At 36.5% G+C, this 18,726-nt stretch overlaps 1 protein-coding gene across 10 annotated transcripts in view; it reads right to left on the bottom strand.

Annotated features, from left to right (window-relative positions):
• The window catches only part of FAT1 (FAT atypical cadherin 1), a 108,387-nt gene that overhangs the window by 68,133 nt on the left and 21,528 nt on the right, over positions 1–18,726 (bottom strand). For all 10 annotated transcript variants that reach the window (XR_005819956.1, XM_040557096.1, XM_040557098.1 and 7 more), the window contains exon 3: positions 4,471–4,785. Coding sequence is in view for 9 of the 10 variants with exons in the window: in XM_040557096.1 (XP_040413030.1) it covers positions 4,471–4,785 (315 nt within the window). In the remaining variant the exon portion in view is untranslated. The remainder of the gene's footprint in view (positions 1–4,470; positions 4,786–18,726) is intronic.

Below are 18,726 nucleotides of genomic sequence, written 5' to 3'. Positions count from 1 at the left end.
TGCTCTGACATAATCCTTTGCTTTAGAAAATTACGTGAATGTTGTTAAAAGCACAAATCTTTCCTGATCCTCGGCACAATAGCTCCAGTTTTAAGTGGTAAGATAAAGCACAGTAGCCCCAGGATGTGTTCTGAATAGCTATCAATTTCTGCCAATTCCAACTCCTTCCCAATGCCTTTCATATTTAATTATAGGCTATTTTGCAAGAAGTTAAGTAGATATAAAGTACTTAGACTTTACATAGTTTCATAGAATAGTCTGGGTTGGAAGTGACTCTGAGATCTAGTCCACTCCCAACTCCCCAACAAGAGCAGGGACAGATTTGTCAAAGCCCCATCCAGACTGACTTGGAACACTTCCAATGACGGGGCATCCACAACTTCTCTGCACAACCTGTTCCAGTGCCTCACCATGAAAAAATTTCCTCCTTATATCCAGTCTAAATCTATGCTCTTGTAGACATATTAATCTACAGTTCTATTCAGGTTGACTATGAAAGTTGTGCAATTAGTTTTTGCTCTAATTCTTTCCTGGAAATAATATTATGGCAACTATTTTTATTACACTTAGCTAGCTTACATGTAAAGCAGCTTTTTTTTTTTTCCCCTCCATAATATGGGAACTCCCAAACTAAAGACGATTGTATTTCATTTACTTTAACCAAAGGCTAAGTGTATCTGAAAAGATTACAAATATCATGCAATGTACTGTGTCATATATCCTGTTCCAAAGAGTGAAATAGCATTTCTGCATACAAAGAAAAACTTAGCAATGCTTCTTTTCAAGGAAGTTATTTCATAACTTAAAATAATTAAAATATTTTCAAGTGTCAATGAAGATCTATTGGAAACTCAGAAACTGATCACTGTAAGAAGCATGAAGATAGTACTTCAGCTAGTAGCACTTTCTTTCCAGCAGATCAGTTAAATCAATACTTCTTGTCATAAAAACAATCTTCTTTCTGTGACAGATGCACTATCCCCTACAAAGGTCCATGTCAGTTTCTCCACCTAAAAAAAAAACGTGCTTATTGCACAAATACACACATGCATCCTATTTTAGAGGCTATAAATTCTAGAAATAAACTAGCTACATGCATGAGAACAGACAGCAGTACTTTACTTGACATAAGTTGCATGTAGGTTATTGCTATTTATAACCTATATTACTGTAATGTGTGGGAGTTGTAGCCACAGACCATGATACAACAGTGTTTAATTCTATAAAAAGACAGAAAAAGATGGATCCTTGACCTAGAGAGGAGACAATAACATAGTATCAGCTGAAATGTATTTTTAGCACTCACCACATATTTTAAGAACCCAAACACTTGTCTTTGCTTTACTTGGACTGAATGCCATTACAGTCCTTGGCTGCAGAGCCAACCAAAGTAACAAACGTAACAGATGCTTAACTTTCACTCTGTCACGTTCAATGTTACAATGGTATACAGTTAAAAGCTTGATTCATATTCCAGACCTCTCTCTCTTTTGGCTGGAAGGGAAACCTGGGGCCCTGCAAAGGTTTCTCTTCCTCTGACAAATACCTTACAGCGTGACAGCCTGACAAGGTCCAACAAGGGTAACACATCTGCAGAAGCAAACATGACAGGATTTGATCTCACTAATTCTGGTCAAATGTACTCTTCAGCTGAGACCTGTTTTAATTAACTGAGGAGGATAAAATACACTGTGTTATAACTACAACAATAACTGAAATCTTTTAAAGTGATCTTTAAGCTCCTTAACATCGCAGTCCTATTGAAAGAGCTTTCACCCCTAATAAGACCTATCCAGGTTAAACAGATCTGATTTTTAGTAGACAGACTTTAGAAGTAACAAATGTGATAACCTCAAAACTCACCTTGATCACTATGTTACTATCTACTGCAGATTCAGTTTCAAACTGAACATGTAGAAGAAAGAAAGAATACCGTCCACCAGATGACATGAAATCTAGTGTCTAGTATGAAAGACACTGTACGAGGGCTAGCTATTTAATTTTCATTGAACTTACTTGAATGTACTCTGGGAACACAACAGAAATCAGCAAGAGTTTTTTCCCCTGCCCACCTCTTCTCTTTCCCTCCTCTCGCATTTATTATGTCTATCTAGCATTATAAATGTAGCATTAGTAGACACCAAGGAATTTACCCATCTCTGCTATTCTAATCACCTTCAAAGACAACATTTCCCCCTCTGCTGAACGTAAATCAGAGGGAGATTTTTCTTCTTTGCAGTGCTCGTATTGTACAATCTAATGACTTAATTATTTTCATTTGTTTTTCCCCTTTAATGCAGGGCTGAGCAGTACTCCAGACTGCAATACTTACTTCTACAGTATGTATGCCACAATAAAGGCAGGTAAGAAACTCTCTTGACAGAAAATCTTTATTAGCTTTCTATTAAGTGTTCTTTATCACTTCAACATCTTGTGTGTGGGCTCCTTCAAGCTCTCTTTCTAACATAAATGAGATCACCAGTAAGCTACTGATGTGGAAAACTACAAACTCTGTCTGAAGATAAGTCACAGTCTCTTCCTACACTGATTTTTCTACCCATAAAATAAGAATAAAGATGTTTCTTCACCTCCAAACTTATATGAAGCAGGCATGCAATTGTCCTTTACACAAAGTTTGGAAAATGCTACACAAGGGAAGGCAGAGAGGACTTGGAAAGGACCGGAACAAAGAGGAAGAGAAAATGCAGTACAGAAGATACAAGGACATAGTGCACACAAGCAGATCAGCAAACTATATACAGTAAAGAGTAAGTGTTAGAATTCATGTTCACTTGCAGTTTGAGCACCAAAGCCAGTCAAAATTCTTTCCAGGTAACTCACAGGTATTTTTTTCTGCCCCCTTTTTTTTTTTTTTAATCAGTATCAGTGATTGAGACAACAAGAAATATCAAAGCAGCAGGCAAATGCTAAATTCCAAAAACAGAAAGAAGGGAGGAGTAAGAGTATAAAGAATAACCACAAAAGTTTTCCTTTTGAATTGTGTGTGAGCAGAGAAAGAAAAAGAAACACAGTTACTGTGCCCAGTTTAGATGACTGGTTTTGATTATTTCTTGTTTTATTTTGTAGGTTGCCTTTGTTGTAAACTAGCATTTCTGTAAATATAGTAGATATAGGCCTTAACAATACTAAACACATTCTCTTGCTATAGCTATTTCATATGTGCCTGTTGGCAGCGTCTCACAAGTAGACAGTACGCACTAAGAAATTATTGTCAGAAATAACCCAAATAACATACCTGTGTTTGCAGTCAGAGCTTTGCTGACACAGCAATTGCAGCTGATGCAGCATGCAAGTCTTTCATACCCTAAGCTGAAACAACTATGAAACAGAATGAAGGCTATAGTGTTAACACAACCTTCAAAACACTTCTCACTCATAATTTTTTTTTCTCCTCTAAATTCCCTTGAAATTCCGTCCATCAATGAGCAAAGAGCTAAATGAATAACAAGGTTTCTGTCATGCCTTTCTACTTACTAGGTTTGTTACAGATTAAAATCACCGTCTATACGTCTATAGCATCTCTAGTCTAAAAATCTCTGGATTCTGAGAATCAGAATCAGAAAAGTCTCCTGTAATTTGTACTATGGAAAGGTACCTAAAAAGCTGAACCATGCTCTACCCAGCTACCTCTTTTTTTAATATCAGGGAAGATTTGCGTTAAAAACATCCAGAATACCTATTTTCTCAGCATGCATTCACAAGGGATGGAGGGCAACGTTTATGTTGTTTTTAAACTCTCTCTGCAGCTTCAGTTTAAATGGATTATTTGTTTGCTGTCTCTCTGCCCTACATATATTTCAGTATTTGTAATTCACAGATATTAAAAGGTGAGCTGTTTCTTGTATTTGTACTTTCCTGTTAAACCCTCAGAAAGTTTTTCTGAAGGTTTCCAGTCAAGCACTGAATTCACACTTTCTTTTCACTACACATCAGCCACACATATAGATTACCTTCCAGGTTTTGTATCTTGTACAGTGGCAACAGTTATGCATACAGCCCCTTGCATTGTCTTGGCTAACACTAGCTGGTGGACAAGACAAGGGGGGTGGGCATTGGCTAAAAAACTATGAATGAAAATTCGAAGAGAGACACCGCTAGAAACAGTTTGGATGAAGCTAAACTAAAAGATGTATTCTAAGAGCACATTTACAGCACTACAAATGCAAATGGACACTGAGTAGTCTAAAGCTAAGCTACTCTGAAGTAAACTTTCCCAAAATGTGCAGGGTGCGGATGTCAAGTACTTTGAACAAACAGTTTCACTCTCAGATAGTCTTCTACAGGTTTGTAAACATTACTGATATTGACAGAGACCAAGATACCCATTTATAACTACTGTGAAGCATGGTTACAATATTAAACCAAAGATGTTGATTTTGCCCATTTTATGTATTTATGCAAATAAATTCATTCACTCGTATTTAAAATAAAACATTGTGTTGTACTTACCAGTTTTGGGGTTTATCGAAAAGAATCCCTGTGGATTTCCACTTGTAATCTTGTAGGTTAACTTTTCACTTGAGCTAGAATCTGGATCAAATGCCTCAATCTGAATGACAGATACATCTTTAGGTGAATTTTCCATGACCTCTGGGTAATAAACTGGTTCTGTTGTCTGAGGAGCATTGTCGTTAACATCACCAACTTCTATGTAGATTTCGATGAAAGATGATAAAGGCACAACACCTTGGTCTGTTGCATAAACAGTCAACCAGTAATGTGAAGTAGTCTCACGATCCAGGCGATCAGCTGTCTCAATAATACCTGTTTAACAGGACAAAAGATAAACAGAGAACGATCAATAAATATACAGAAGTATGTAGAAACAGAGCAAGCAACAAGCTTAGAAAATGAGAAAAAAATCAACAAGTTCAGGATAACTGACATTGATTCCACAAGCTGCGTTTAATATACGCACACAAGCATTAAATCTAACCTGAAAACGCCAAAACCAAAATCAATAAAACAGTTTTCAACGATTACGTGTTCCAGCTATTAACACAATATATTACTTAACTTCCTTTCCATTGTTTTTTTCAACTTTTTTCAGATTTATCAGATCAATTAACACTATTGAAAAAAAACTATTTTGCCTAAAGGATTAAATATAATGAGTAATAAGCAATTTGGGGGGGCTTGAATGAACCTCTTTATTAATATACTGAACTTTATAGTATATTAAACTATCTGATTTGGATACCAGACTCTTGATCTGTTTACTGTTATACATATTAATATACTTAAATGTAAAACATTCTTATCTACATGCCCAAATAAATTATTTAACTGAATTTTCTTAATGTGCATGAGTATTTAGGCTCACATAGAAATCTCACAGAAAAGGAAAACAAAGTTAGACCTCAAGGCAACCTTGTAGCATTATGACCAACCACTGGTTGCCATTAGTTTGATAATAGAAAGCAACGCCTAGCTCATTTTAGCACCCATAAAATGAATTACCATTTAAGGAACAGCTAGACAACTCACAAACCTCATACAGCAGTTTGTCTGAACCAGAACTAAATAAATAATGAGGGGCTCAAATTTTTATCCACTGTGAAGGAAATACAGCCCTATTTTTACAAGCACCTTAGTCTACAATCTACAGTCATAAAATGCGTATGTTGTATATCAAAAAATTGTGACATGGCATAACTTATTTGTCAGGGGATGAATGTCAAGCAGATTCACAGATTTACTGCACCATAAAACTGCACTTTTATTTTCTTGATCCAGTTGCTCTTACTGGCTGTCTTATTCAAGACATTTTCTAGATAGAACTTAAAATGAAGCTAAATACATTCCAGAGGAAGGGATAGACCAACACCTTGCAGTCACTCCTGCGGTAATCTTGAAAGGCTCTGACATGGCTCTTATTTTTTCTTACACTGATAAGAAAAAATGTTATTATATACTATAATATTATACCTAACCTAATTTGGACTGGAGTTCAGATGAGCCAAAATTTCACCATGGGTCCCAGTTTTGGGTTTTAGATATATTCACATGATATGACTATGCATGGTGTGGCCCTTGTCCTGAGCCCAGCTACTCACAAAACATGCATACTGTCAGTTAAATAGCACTTTGATGAACTATGCCACTATGCTTTCACAAGAAATCCTACACAAAATGAATAACTGTAGATATGATTTCCTTCACATATCCCAGACATTTTTTATTTTTTAAATATTCAGGCTAAACAAAATTAGATAAATATTGAGGAATTACTCATTTACTCATTACTTTCTTTGCTTTTTGGGAGAATGTACGAAGGGTTGATGGTGACCATCTTATATTTTAAGTTGTTAGTAAGACTTTAGGAGGACTGGAGGTAATAGCGTCTAATACCTTAACCTGCAAGATGCCCATATATAGCACTTTAAGCAACACAGTATCCCAGAACTACCACCAGGTGTCAGTATGGAAATTGGTTGTATACAGTCTCGGACTACTGGGATGAAAAGAAAGGGCAGGTAACACACTGCAATTTGAAAAAAATATATATCTATATGCATTACATACAATATATACAAGTTTTCTTGAAAGCTAACTCGTGGCTTTATAAATTCCTTCTTTGCAGAGGAACACCATCAGAAACCAAGTCAAGGTGTTCACTTTAAGGACACTGACATTTTACAATTCATCTCTTTAGCTCAGTATTTATTTGCATTGTTTAATTGCAGTTTGTTATAAAAAAAATCTATAAAGACGCTGATTTGTGCTGTGGCTAATTGCACCATTTCTCTTTTTAATATAAAGAGTGATTTTAAATAGGATACCATGAATTTGCTCTCTCAAAAAAGGAGACCTAGTCTTGAGCACAGTTACCTGGATTCTGTTTTTGTAACTTGCTTATGTTACACCTTTTGCATTTCTCTGCTTCAGCCAGGAGACTTGCCCGGGAGTAAATAAATGTGTTAATTCTTGTGGCCTCATTTCTAAACCCAAATGCTGGATGTGGCATGCAAGTACTTCATCTTCAGTCTGGGTAGATTCTGTGCATGCCTCAGAAAATTTTGTAAAACATTCATGTCCTCCCAAACACAAGCCTAGCCTGTTGTAATTCCCTCTTCGCAGGGCTTCCAGCAATGCTACTCTGTTGCTTGTGGTCTGTGCAGAGGACAGTGGTCACGCTTACGTGCTGAACTGAGCAACCATTATCATTTTACACCTGCCCTGCATTCCTAACAGTAACTACATCAGAAGCGGCAGATTCATTTTAAGATAGCCTTGCCTGATATTAAAGAAACAGAGAAAGAGACTCTCCCAGTAGTGGAGCTCTCCTGCAATCTGCTCACCTGGCATTTACAGATTCTACCACCTTAATTACCAAAGCCTCCCTCAAGGAAAGGAAGACTGAACCAATTATGCTTTCGTGAACTGCCATTTCTCAAGTGTCCGTTCTCTTATATCACATACTCTAAAAGGGGAAAGGGGAGAAAAAAGTACCACACCAAACCAACAACAGTAAGTATTTCAGAAAGAAATATGTAGAAGCATTACTGGGATACTGGGATAGTGACTAATTTTACAATAGAGAAAATGGGCAACTTTACTTTCGGTTCATTTTTCATTTCAAATTAGTTCTGCCTATCTGGCATTACTGCTGCGTATTTGACACTGACTTTTGCAGAAATGCCCAATGAAAGGGCTGTAATCTGTCTGACTACCTGACTACTCAACAAGTCATATAACACAGATTTTCATCCAGCAGGGTAGCTCTGGTTTTCAGAATTTCTCCATTTTTCTACAGGGTCACCGATACTCTGTGTGCATTAGCAAAAGTAACACAAAATGTTATTCACTAAAAATTACTCTTCCATTTTTCTCATGTTTCTCACCCAACAGACACTGAATTGCCGGATGAACATTTTCTCTGCTGTTTATAACCACAAATAGAAGTATAAAGTAGCTAGAAAGAACATGTTATGAGCATTCAGATATGCAAAAAAAGCCTACGTAACTGTTTGCATTTATTGTTATTAACAGATTAATTCCTAAACAAACACTTCCTAGAGACAAAGGTTACTTAAAATAAATCCTCCACCCATCCCACTCAAGAGTTTAAAATAGATGGAATAGACAGGTATGTATGCAAGTTGGAAAATGTATTAGATGGACATCACGCATGATAAGTGGATTACTTTGACAATATTAAAATGAAGACCCAAAATAACATTCCTCTGGTATAAAAGCCATGTAAAAGAAGACCTGAGGATACAGAGCAAAAATTTCCTTTTATTGCTTGCATGTTGAGGGGGTGGGGGAGCTCACCACACCTTGTTCTTCTTCATTACTCAGAGCTCGGAGAGCAGATAGAGAAGGCATGACTGGTCTATTAACGTGACTCAACTTTCTCCACGTTGCTGCCACCCAACAATAAAATGGAGCAGATACTGATCCGGTACACAAGCCTGGGCGGAGGTTGGAAGGGGTTGGGGGAAGCACTGACTACCAAAACCTGAATTCTTCTGGTCCTGCCTCAGCACTTTTGTCAGGAAACACAATCAGCAGAACTTGGATTTTTTCCCCTCTAACATTACTGCACAATCTGACCTCACACCAGTCATTACAGCAGATAATGATGGGAAATCAAATGTCAAAAAAGTAATAAACCAATCCAAGCAAGAGTTAATTTGTTTTAATCTTACAATCAGCTAGATCCATTAAGTATCAGCAACATGTTAATCAGTATCATCAATTTCAGCAGCAAGTTTCGGCTTCTTAGAAGTATTTTTGCCTTTTTCTTCCAGTGGTGCAAATCGCATTTACGGAGTACAGCTTAAGTGCTTCTATTATATTTTCAATGTGTTAAAGGCTCTATCTCCAACTCTTCTCCCACTCAAAAAAAATCTTTTGTCAGCAAATTTCCTATTCTCTATGCTGAGAGCAAATCAGTAAATTTAACTTTTACAAACCATTTGCTTTTTATGTAGCAAGACAAGTAGATAAATCTTCCACAGAGCTCCACCAGAGAATCTTTAGCATGCATGATAATCCCAAAGACCTGTAAATATTATTGTTCATAAAATATGTTGAAATTAGTATTCCAAAAACATTTTCACTTGGCTGGACATGCAATCTTTAAGCTTTTCAGGTGGTTAGGATAAAAATAAATTCATATTCATCAGTTGCTAACCGCCAGAGGGGAGTACAAAAGAGCTCTGATGAAATGTTTCTCAGTCATCTGCACGACGACAGCGGAGTTTTACAATCTTTGTGAGTCTGAAATTTTAGACTAGATATTGCTACTGTTTGATGCAACTGGACTTTTCTGTTGATTTTATTATGAGAAGGAAAAAGTCCTAAGTGAATACTGTACTACAGAAATAAGGCAGCATTCAGTATGGAGGAACAGGCTGGTTTAAGAATACAGCAAATGGGGAAAAATTAGAACATTAACCCCACTCTTGCCAAGAACCAACATCACTTCCAACTTTAATCCCATAACCCAAATCACTAAAACCAAAGTCACTCTTAAAACAAAAATAAACATATAAATCCATCTCAAATCTGACAGTCTTACCTATGCCAATTCTATCTGATTAACAAACGCTCAAAGTATAATACCCCCAATTCCCAGGGATGATCCTCCTTAAGTGTACTTATCCATGAGAACTCTCATTAACAATATTAATGATTCTGTAATGGAAATCAAAACCTGCAATCATTTCTCAGCAAAGCATGAAAACGCAGTTTAGTAGAACTTGCCCTGGGAGCAACGTTTGAAACTAAGAGAAATCCCTGGCCTGGAACACGATTCTTGAAATCTGATTACAAACTTAATTAATCTAAATTCTAATAAGCCGGACAAATCAAAAAGCTTCTTCAGCTGCCTAAAAGCCATCTCTGAGGGGAAAAGGCAATATTTTAAGAACTGCAGGAACACAGGTTTTGATCAAATATGACCGTCAATGAACAGCCGATCCCAATTAAAGATTTCAAAAAGAGTAGATTAAGCATGTTATTACCAACGGCACGCTGTCCCTCAGCGGCACGAGTCTGCATTTACACCAACACAGACTGTAACTTTGGCTTGAGTTCTGACCAAAGAGTAAGTCACTTACTCTTGTAAGCCATCACTAAAGTCTATACAATCTTTTCAATTAAAAATAGAATTAGGGGTGGTATTCAGCTTAATACAGATTGCCATTTACTACCTGCATCTCTCTTACCACTACATAGGCTGCATATATTTTCTAGAAAGTTACCAGTATTTATAAAGTTAGTTTTTATGTGGACATGGGTCCAAAGAACCCCATCTCTCAAAAGTCTGCAATTTTTCTGGTCAAATTGCTGCTTTAAGTTTTGTGGAACTTCACTTTTTCTAAAATTTCATTTCTAAAATTTCATTTTAGAACAATGAAATAATCACATCAGAGTCCTTGATTAGTGGTTTGGTGTGTTTTTTTGTTTGTTTCTTTTTAAAGCAAAATCTTACTAAATATTACAACATTATCACGCTTTGTCTTCTAACGATAAGAAATTTATACCGTCTTTTTCCCTGAGCTGTATAAATACAGAGGCTATAACAGATCTGATAGGATGAGAAAAATAAATAAATAAATAAATAAATAAATAAATAAATAGCATCCAAGCATGCAGAATAGAAGACATAGTGCTTATCTGCTTTTCTGCAGTCCCCAGAGGAGTCAAAGAACATCCATACTCTTTCGTCCTCCTTTTCCCTTAAGTAATTTCTAGAGGCACAGTCAAACCAGGACAGTAGGCAAGTGCAACCCTGTGTATTATGTATGTTGTTGTTTTTTCCTCCACTTTATGCAAAGTGGTTTTGGGGGAAGCAAAGGGGTGAGGGGAATGAAAATTTATTAACAGTTATGGTGCACAAGATAAAAGAGACTACAGCAGACTGGGGCATATTACTTACACAAGTACTATACCTGTCTGTAGTACCCCTGGTATAAACCGTGATTCTAGAACTAATTATCACCAGTGAAATATCTCAGATCCTTTCCACTTTTAAAACAATTTAAAAAATCCTCTAGTCAATTTATCTGTATTTCTGATGGGCCAGACAACCTCTGGCCACCACTATAGTCTGACACTGAAAATGCCACGAAGAAGCAGCTAAGTATGGCCATATGTACAGCCAAGTAATCCTATGTGCCACAGAGTGCACTGAAAAGAAAAAGCTTTGATACATGGAACATACTGAATTTCCAAGGGAAAAAAAAAAAAAAAAGAAAACCTTACTTTCCCTGTGGCTGCTGTGCTACTGTAACTCAGGTCTCTACAGAGCACCATGTGAGGAACAACTGAGCCTTAAGCCCACAGTTCCTTTACAACAGCATCCAATGCCAACAAAATTTAATATTATTTGATCAGCCAAATAATAACCACTTAACAAAACCAAAACAAACAAGGCAGCACAATAAAACATTGGTCTTTATACTACACAAACCAACTGTCCTTAAGTACTGAAGATTTCAAGTATGTCCTGTCACAGAGACAAGGAACTATTCAGCACTTAAAATGTCAGTTGAAAAGACCAAAATCTCCATCCTGTGAACTTGAAACAAATCTCCTTCTGAAGAAGGAATGGAATGAGATTCTTTTTGCAGAAGTGAAATGTCAGCTTGTCCCCTGTATAAACAGGGCAGTGTGCCAAAAAAGGCTCTGCACTCTAACTTGTGAAACACTAAAGACCTGCGGCTGGCAGCACAAACTTTTACAAATGATATACAACCTCTCTCTTACAAAAGAAGTAGTATTTTGATAAATAAACTGAACTAGAAAAGTGCTAGCCTTCTTTACCTGTATCACATGTGCACTCGGAACAGGAAGCATCACTGTTTATGCTTCTATGGAACAAAGTGCAAGAGCCACCCAGAGAAATATGGTTTGAACTTCGTAGTAATTTAAAAACTTATCACTGACAATGCAAGCTACTCACATATCAGATGTAAGAAGTCTGATTCACACAACAGACTAAACTGTATTGTTTCAGAATATAAATAATCCTTGTCTACAGCCCTGAAGGAGAGGAAGAAGTTGCAGCAGCTATTGCTTGCCTTTGAATCACACACAAATGGGAGGTGTTCGCTGCTCTTCTCTCTCCTCTTCTCCAGGAGCATCTCATTAGGCACACACAGGAAGACTGCAGCCTAGCAACGAGCCATCAATATTGCATTTTGCATAACTCATGAAGAATTCAAATTACCTGTTTGCAAACATCCGAGGAATACAGATATGCATCACTAAGAATTCAATTCAGTTTGAAACAGTTGCATTGTTTCTTTTTAACAATTCAGTGATTCCTTGATTTTGCCTGAGTATAGTTGAACCTTAAGTTAAGGCATTCTGATTTCTTTTTTCAATAACTTGGTACCTTTAGCTTTTGTGTGTATCCTGGGTAACTGTTTTCCAAAAATAATATTAAACACAAAACCTTAACCCTCCAGAAAAACAACTACCTTTGAAAAATTCTGCAGCAGGATATGTTCACAGGCTATAGAGTTAGGATTATTACTTGCAGCCCAAAAGGCTTTAAATAATGTCATCTATCATGTCATCAATATTTCTTTTAACATTTACAGCTTATCACACGTTTAGATTTTACGTAATTTTTTATTTAGACACTCAAGAGGTTTCTATACAGTGGTTGTATCCTAGCTTTTTCTTTTAAAAAACATATTTCTTACATATGTTATTGAAGATAAGTAATGAAAAATCAGATTTTATAATTTCTGCTTCAGCGAACTCAGAAAATCTCTCTCAGGAGTAGCTAGGGAATAAAAACACTAAAAATAAGCTGAAATGAATATACTGGAATCACAGATCTTTTGTCACCCTTTATAAAAGCAGATACCCAGAAAATTGAATGAAACTTCTGTATTTATAGCTCTTTGACATAGAAAGCCGGATATGTTTCATGTCATCTTGTGTACTACCAGCTGAAAAATCATGCTCAGACAGTACTGTTAAATGGAAAGCAACTCTAGTTACTGTTTCAAGGACAAATGGCTCATTTTCTAACATAAATCACTGCTTAGAAAGTTTCAAATAACTTCTCACAAGCAGTATTAGCAAGCTGATGTAACTGCAATGAATTCGCACCAGTTCTTTAACCGGTAGATGACATTTCACTGTGGAGCTGCAGGAACTTCAAACACGTCATGTCCACCAATGCTTGTGCTCTTTCCAGGGACCAGTTATTGCAAGTTCAGAAAGGTGAAAGGGGAAAAATATCACTGTAGGGCATACATGGTCCCTATAGCACACACAACTTCTAATACCGTGTAGAAAGCAGTATTATCGGCATTAGAACAGATGTGAGATTTTAACAGAAAAAAAAAAAAAAAAAACGAAGGCTCAATCATAGTAAGTTTTATGATTATGATTTTTATCATGAAATTACGAACGTTATTATTTAGGAATCCTAACCTGGTTTGTATCTCAAATTTAACTCCACTGAAATGGTGAAATATAACAAAGGATACAGCCAAATCCAGTTTTCTACCATTACTTTAAGTAAATTTGATATAAGTTTTAAAAACTCCCAAATTCCATAAAATAATCTACTGTATGAAAAATGAAATAATTTCTGCCTATGACACTAATGTAACAACAGTGAGACTAGTTGTTGGAACAGCCAAAAATTAGCAGTGTCCAGTCAAACCTGGCAGACTCACCTTCATAAATGCATAGAAATTCCCAATGCATTCATAGTAAAACAGTATTTTGGGACAAAAACTTGGCATCCAGAGAGCCTCACCATATGGTCAAACCCAGACCTTGACATAAAGCTTAAAACACAGAACAGTTTATGCATCACTTCTGAACTATGAACAGATGGCAGCAGTTTGAATTGTGTTGGAGAGAAAGGGTCACTATTGATCTCCCCTATGTGCAGCTTATAAATGAGATAGATACAGTTATTTTAAGAAGAAATACAGAACGTTCAATAGCTTAGAGAGCAGCTATTACTTAATCAAATAAAAAGAGGTAGTATGAAGACCTAGGAGAAAAGATGCGCACAGTTAAAACTCTGCAACAAACACAAGACTGTATTTTAAAACATTAAGAAAACAGATTTTGCACATCTTAGTTAAGGAGGCAAAGTAGAACACATTAGGGTCCAAGAAAAAGATTTATAAATAATTAGACCCAGCAACGTTTTGGCTTCCAGTTCTTGCCACATTGCTTTCAGCACATTTGTACAAAAACAAGTCAAATGAACTGAAAATAGTGTTTAGTCTGTTCTAAAAAAGTTCTAAATATGTTCTTTAAACTGTCTACGTACAAGATTATGCCCAGAAATTATGACTCCATACTAAGGTAGTCTGGGCTAAAAGTAATAAACATGCTAATATCCCCAAAGATTGTGAACTTGCTTTCAGGAAGCCAGGGGGTGGCGAGGGGGAATTTTTGCAATTAGAAGATCCCTGACAGGGTTGCCTTAGAACTCAGCTGATTACTTCCAGTTCAGAAAATCTTTTGGGACAATGGCAGACAGCTCCTATTGTCAGCCTCATTTATGGTTATTTTAATAGCTCCAGCTTATTTCTGTCAGCTAGGCTACTTGTACATCAGGCTTTCAGACAGGCACTATAATTGTTATATGGGGAGGAACAGTTCCACATTGCTGAAGCTCAGTGTAGAGGGACAATCTTCCTCCGATAACTTACACATTAGGGAAACAAAGTGTCAACTCCTATGACAATAAGAAAAATTATTGTAATACAACTACATACAAACTATATTTCTTTGAAGAGAGAGCGTGTAAAACAAGCTTTGTTACTGATGCGATCAGTCATTCATTATTTGAGAGAAAACATGCTGCAAAACATGACTCCACCATGGAAGCTACATCAGCATTACAGCAGGTTTATAAAATTTTGTGAAATATTAGTGAAAACAGAAACAGCCAGCAGATTGTGGGCCAAACGCTGCTCTCAATATCCACAAAAGCAGTTCATCTTACTCTCTTGTATGAGCAAACTTTGCAGAAATGTGATGCACATCACAGTCCTAGTTATCCACCCCCTTAATCAGGGTGAACTCTTGTCTTCAGCTAGGCACAACTGGTTTCTGTGTCCCAAGAAATATAATTACACGGTTGTCATTAAAATTGGAATAATTCACTATATTTAAACAAAAATACTTTAGGATAATATTGGCTACACTATTCAGTTACCTTTAAATCCTGCTATCAAACACCGGTCATGCAATTGTAGAAGTTTGACTGAAGCTGTCTGAAATTTAGAAACAAATGAAGGGTTGTACGGGCCTAGGACTTGTTTACCCAAGAACGAAGTGTTATTTCATCAAATTTTTAGTGTGTGTGTATGTACTTGATTGTGTATAAGCAAGTTTGTAAGAATGTGTACATATACTCACATATAAATAAGCAGGTACCCTTAAGAACTGCAGCTTCACCCAGTAAAAACCTTAACTTTGCTGTCAGCCTTCCCAGTACTAAGGAATTGTTGACAATGTGAATAGTCGTGTTACCACTCCAGTAAATTTAACTGGGAAATGGTGAGCCTCTGAAGGGGAAATTCCTCTGCAAACAGCCTCAGGAATTTCAAAACTAACTGGAGTTGACAGATTAACCTAGGTTCCCCCTTAGGCAGAAGAAGAGGCTACAAGGAAAATAATGAGACACACGGGGAAGCCAATTACACACAGGAAAAACATTTAATTGTACAGAAAGTGGTTTGTTGATCCAGAAGGATGTAGTTGTTTAGACCTCTGCAAACTATTAAAATACCTGGACAGTTCTACAAGTATATTTGCTTTTTGTCTGTAAATCTCAAAGTTCAACAACTGTCCTAAATAAGGAAAATTGTCCTAAGCAACCCAAGAATCTTTCTCCTGCATACAGCACATTTCTCTCAAATTCCCTTTTTGGTTGCAATTTGAACAATTGCACTCTACCTCATACTACTTCCATAAAAGTGATTTTGAAAGCCTAACAAGTTATGCAGAGCAGTCCCATTGTGCAGTAAGAAGCAATTACAGCTGCATTTCACAGCACCACTGGCTCATGACTTATTACATGCAGGAACAGAAGTTTAGCACGTGCGTGGTAGCTATACTAATTTGCGTATTGAACTACTGCAATTTTGCTTCAAGCTTTCATGCTCCAGACTATTTTCAGGTGGAGAAACTACTGGGGAACAGTGACAGTTGCCAGAGCAAGTCTGTGCTAGAAAGGATACTGATACACATGAAAAGGCAAGAAGCATGCTGTGGAAATACTGCAACCCAGGCTGCTACTGCTTTCATGTTATTACTCCAGGTAGCTGTATGCACAACAACACCCTATTACTGCCAAAAGAAACACTGTTCCTAAACAGCTTAGTGTGTACAAAGAAGAGCTGGTGTACCTGTGGGTATGGGAGTGTTAGAGAACAAAGCAAGTCAATGAAGTCATGAGATTAAAGCAGCTGGGATCCAGTGACATCAAAAGACATTCATCCTCGTTTTGACAGTCAGTTTTATTAACCTTAAAAGCACCCATTTATTTATTTATTCAGACTTTATTTCTACTCTTGTATCTACAGGGGATCTAGTACCGATCAGTACTTGCCATACTAATTTTGTTATTTGCCTTTGCGTATGATTCAAAATAAACAAAATGCCATTCAAAGAAGTGTTTCTGAACTTGCTTCTGAGTGAACACTGACTACAGGAGAGAATAGATCATTCATGAAGACAAAGAACTTTGAGATTTGAAAAAAAGTTAATTTCCTTTCATTACAATGATCATAACAAGAAAATGAGAAATCCTCCACATATAAGCAAATTATTACACACACACTGAAGAATCAATACTTAACAACTAAAAAGTACAGTTAGACCTAGAAAACTAGAAATGACTTATTAGATCTCAAGCTTGCTTAATTGCAAGTTTCCTGGTGTGATTTCTTCTGTTTGTTTTCCTTCAACATAAATAATGGATAACTGCCTGCAGAGTTTTATTAGAAATTTTCTGGAAGGAAAAAAAAAGAATAACTAAAGGTACTAGAAGCTAATGCAAGTTAACAGTCTAAAAAATTAAATAATCTATAGATTTCATTTGCTCCATATTTATTGCTTAATAATAGAACTTGCAAGCATTTGCATAAACACAGAGCATCTCTGTTGAATTTCTGCTGGAAACCTCCACTAGTTACTCTCCGCAGAAACATTTTTCAATTAAGATGATTCTGTACCTTTAGTAAAAACACCAAGGAGAATGAGTTATGTGAATGAAAAACTCTTGGTCAAACAACAAGTTAAACTGTCATAAAATCATGATAAAGCCTTGATCAACTCCTTCTATACTAGAACACTTAATGTAAGTGAAAGAGCGCTATGATATTGTAGGTAACTGGCAGACTATTTAGGCACAAAATGTATTTTGCTCCTGGACCACTGAAGGTTTTTCCTTGTTTTAAGTAATTCAAAGAATATGCAGAAACTAGAGATGGAATTGCATCAGGTGACCTCCTCAAGTCTTCGTATTTGTGCAGGACTGTTCTCAAAAATGTTGGCCATTCTTGTGTTTGACTAGACTGAGCTACTCAATTTCAAAAGGATTTTTAATCACCTCTGGAATTACAGACATTACACAGCATACATTTCTAATTCCATTTGCTCCTATCATCACATGCTAGGTCAATATTCACTCCAAATTTAATCCACATAATCTGCAGTAATCTTGTTCTCACTGTAATCATCATTCTCTTAATTTATTAAGAAACAGTGCACCTCAAAATTGACTTGTCAACTTGACAACTCATCTTTTTTCCCTAATACTGTAGGACCTGTATTTATTTTTAACACTAATTTTAACAAAGGCATTCTTCCATGTCAGATCTTTTAATTACTTCTTTTTGCTACCATCCTTTGGAAGATTTAAGTCAGTCCAAAATGTCACCATTCAACATGAATATTTTTAAATGTAAGCAAGAAACTAAATTGAAAAGTGCAGGTTCCAAGATATTTTTTAGCATTTGCAAGCACAGTTCTTGATCTCTGGGCTTCCGTCCTTACTTGACACACAAGTCCCACTTTGGAAAACTAGTCAGAAGTGGTATGAAGTAGCAGGGACTAAGAACTGGTTAGGTCTTTATAATTTCCCCTCCTCTCCTCCCAGAGCCATGTTTTCCCTAAATGCATACACAAAACAATCCTGAGGACTTCTTAGCAAGTTGTCACTTCTTCTTACACACTTTTTACTTTAAAATGTTCTGCACAAAGCCAGGCAACCCAGAAATATTCCTGTCCTAGCTAGTAGCACAGGTGTGGAAGTACATATCCAAACAGCCATTGAAGAGAGAGACATACGTAATTTTCCTCAATTTCTGATTAATTTGCTGGAATTGGTTCTGTAATATTCAAAGTACCTTTAAAGTGAACTATGATACCAAACATCCTTACGCAAAGGCATAGTCATCTTTTTTTCCCCCCGCCCGAAGTAATTAACATTCCTTGCACAGGCAGCTGGACATTTGTTAATCATTAACAGCTTGCATAAAAAAAAAAGCACAGGGAGAGAAACTGTTAGCTGTTCTTCACAATGTTACACAACGAGAAATCTTTAAGACAGAACATGTAGTGAATAGTGTAAAATTATTTAAAGTAAAAACAAATCTGTTGTATTATCACAGCATGCTCAATATTTGACAAGAATATCTGTCTTTTTGACACTTTCCAGGTTCAAAGCTGAGTAATTAGCACAGGAATTTAATC

This window comes from Cygnus olor, chromosome 4, assembly GCF_009769625.2.
Source record: "Cygnus olor isolate bCygOlo1 chromosome 4, bCygOlo1.pri.v2, whole genome shotgun sequence".
NCBI classification, from domain to species: domain Eukaryota; kingdom Metazoa; phylum Chordata; class Aves; order Anseriformes; family Anatidae; genus Cygnus; species Cygnus olor.
This window is presented reverse-complemented; position numbering and strand designations above follow the sequence as displayed.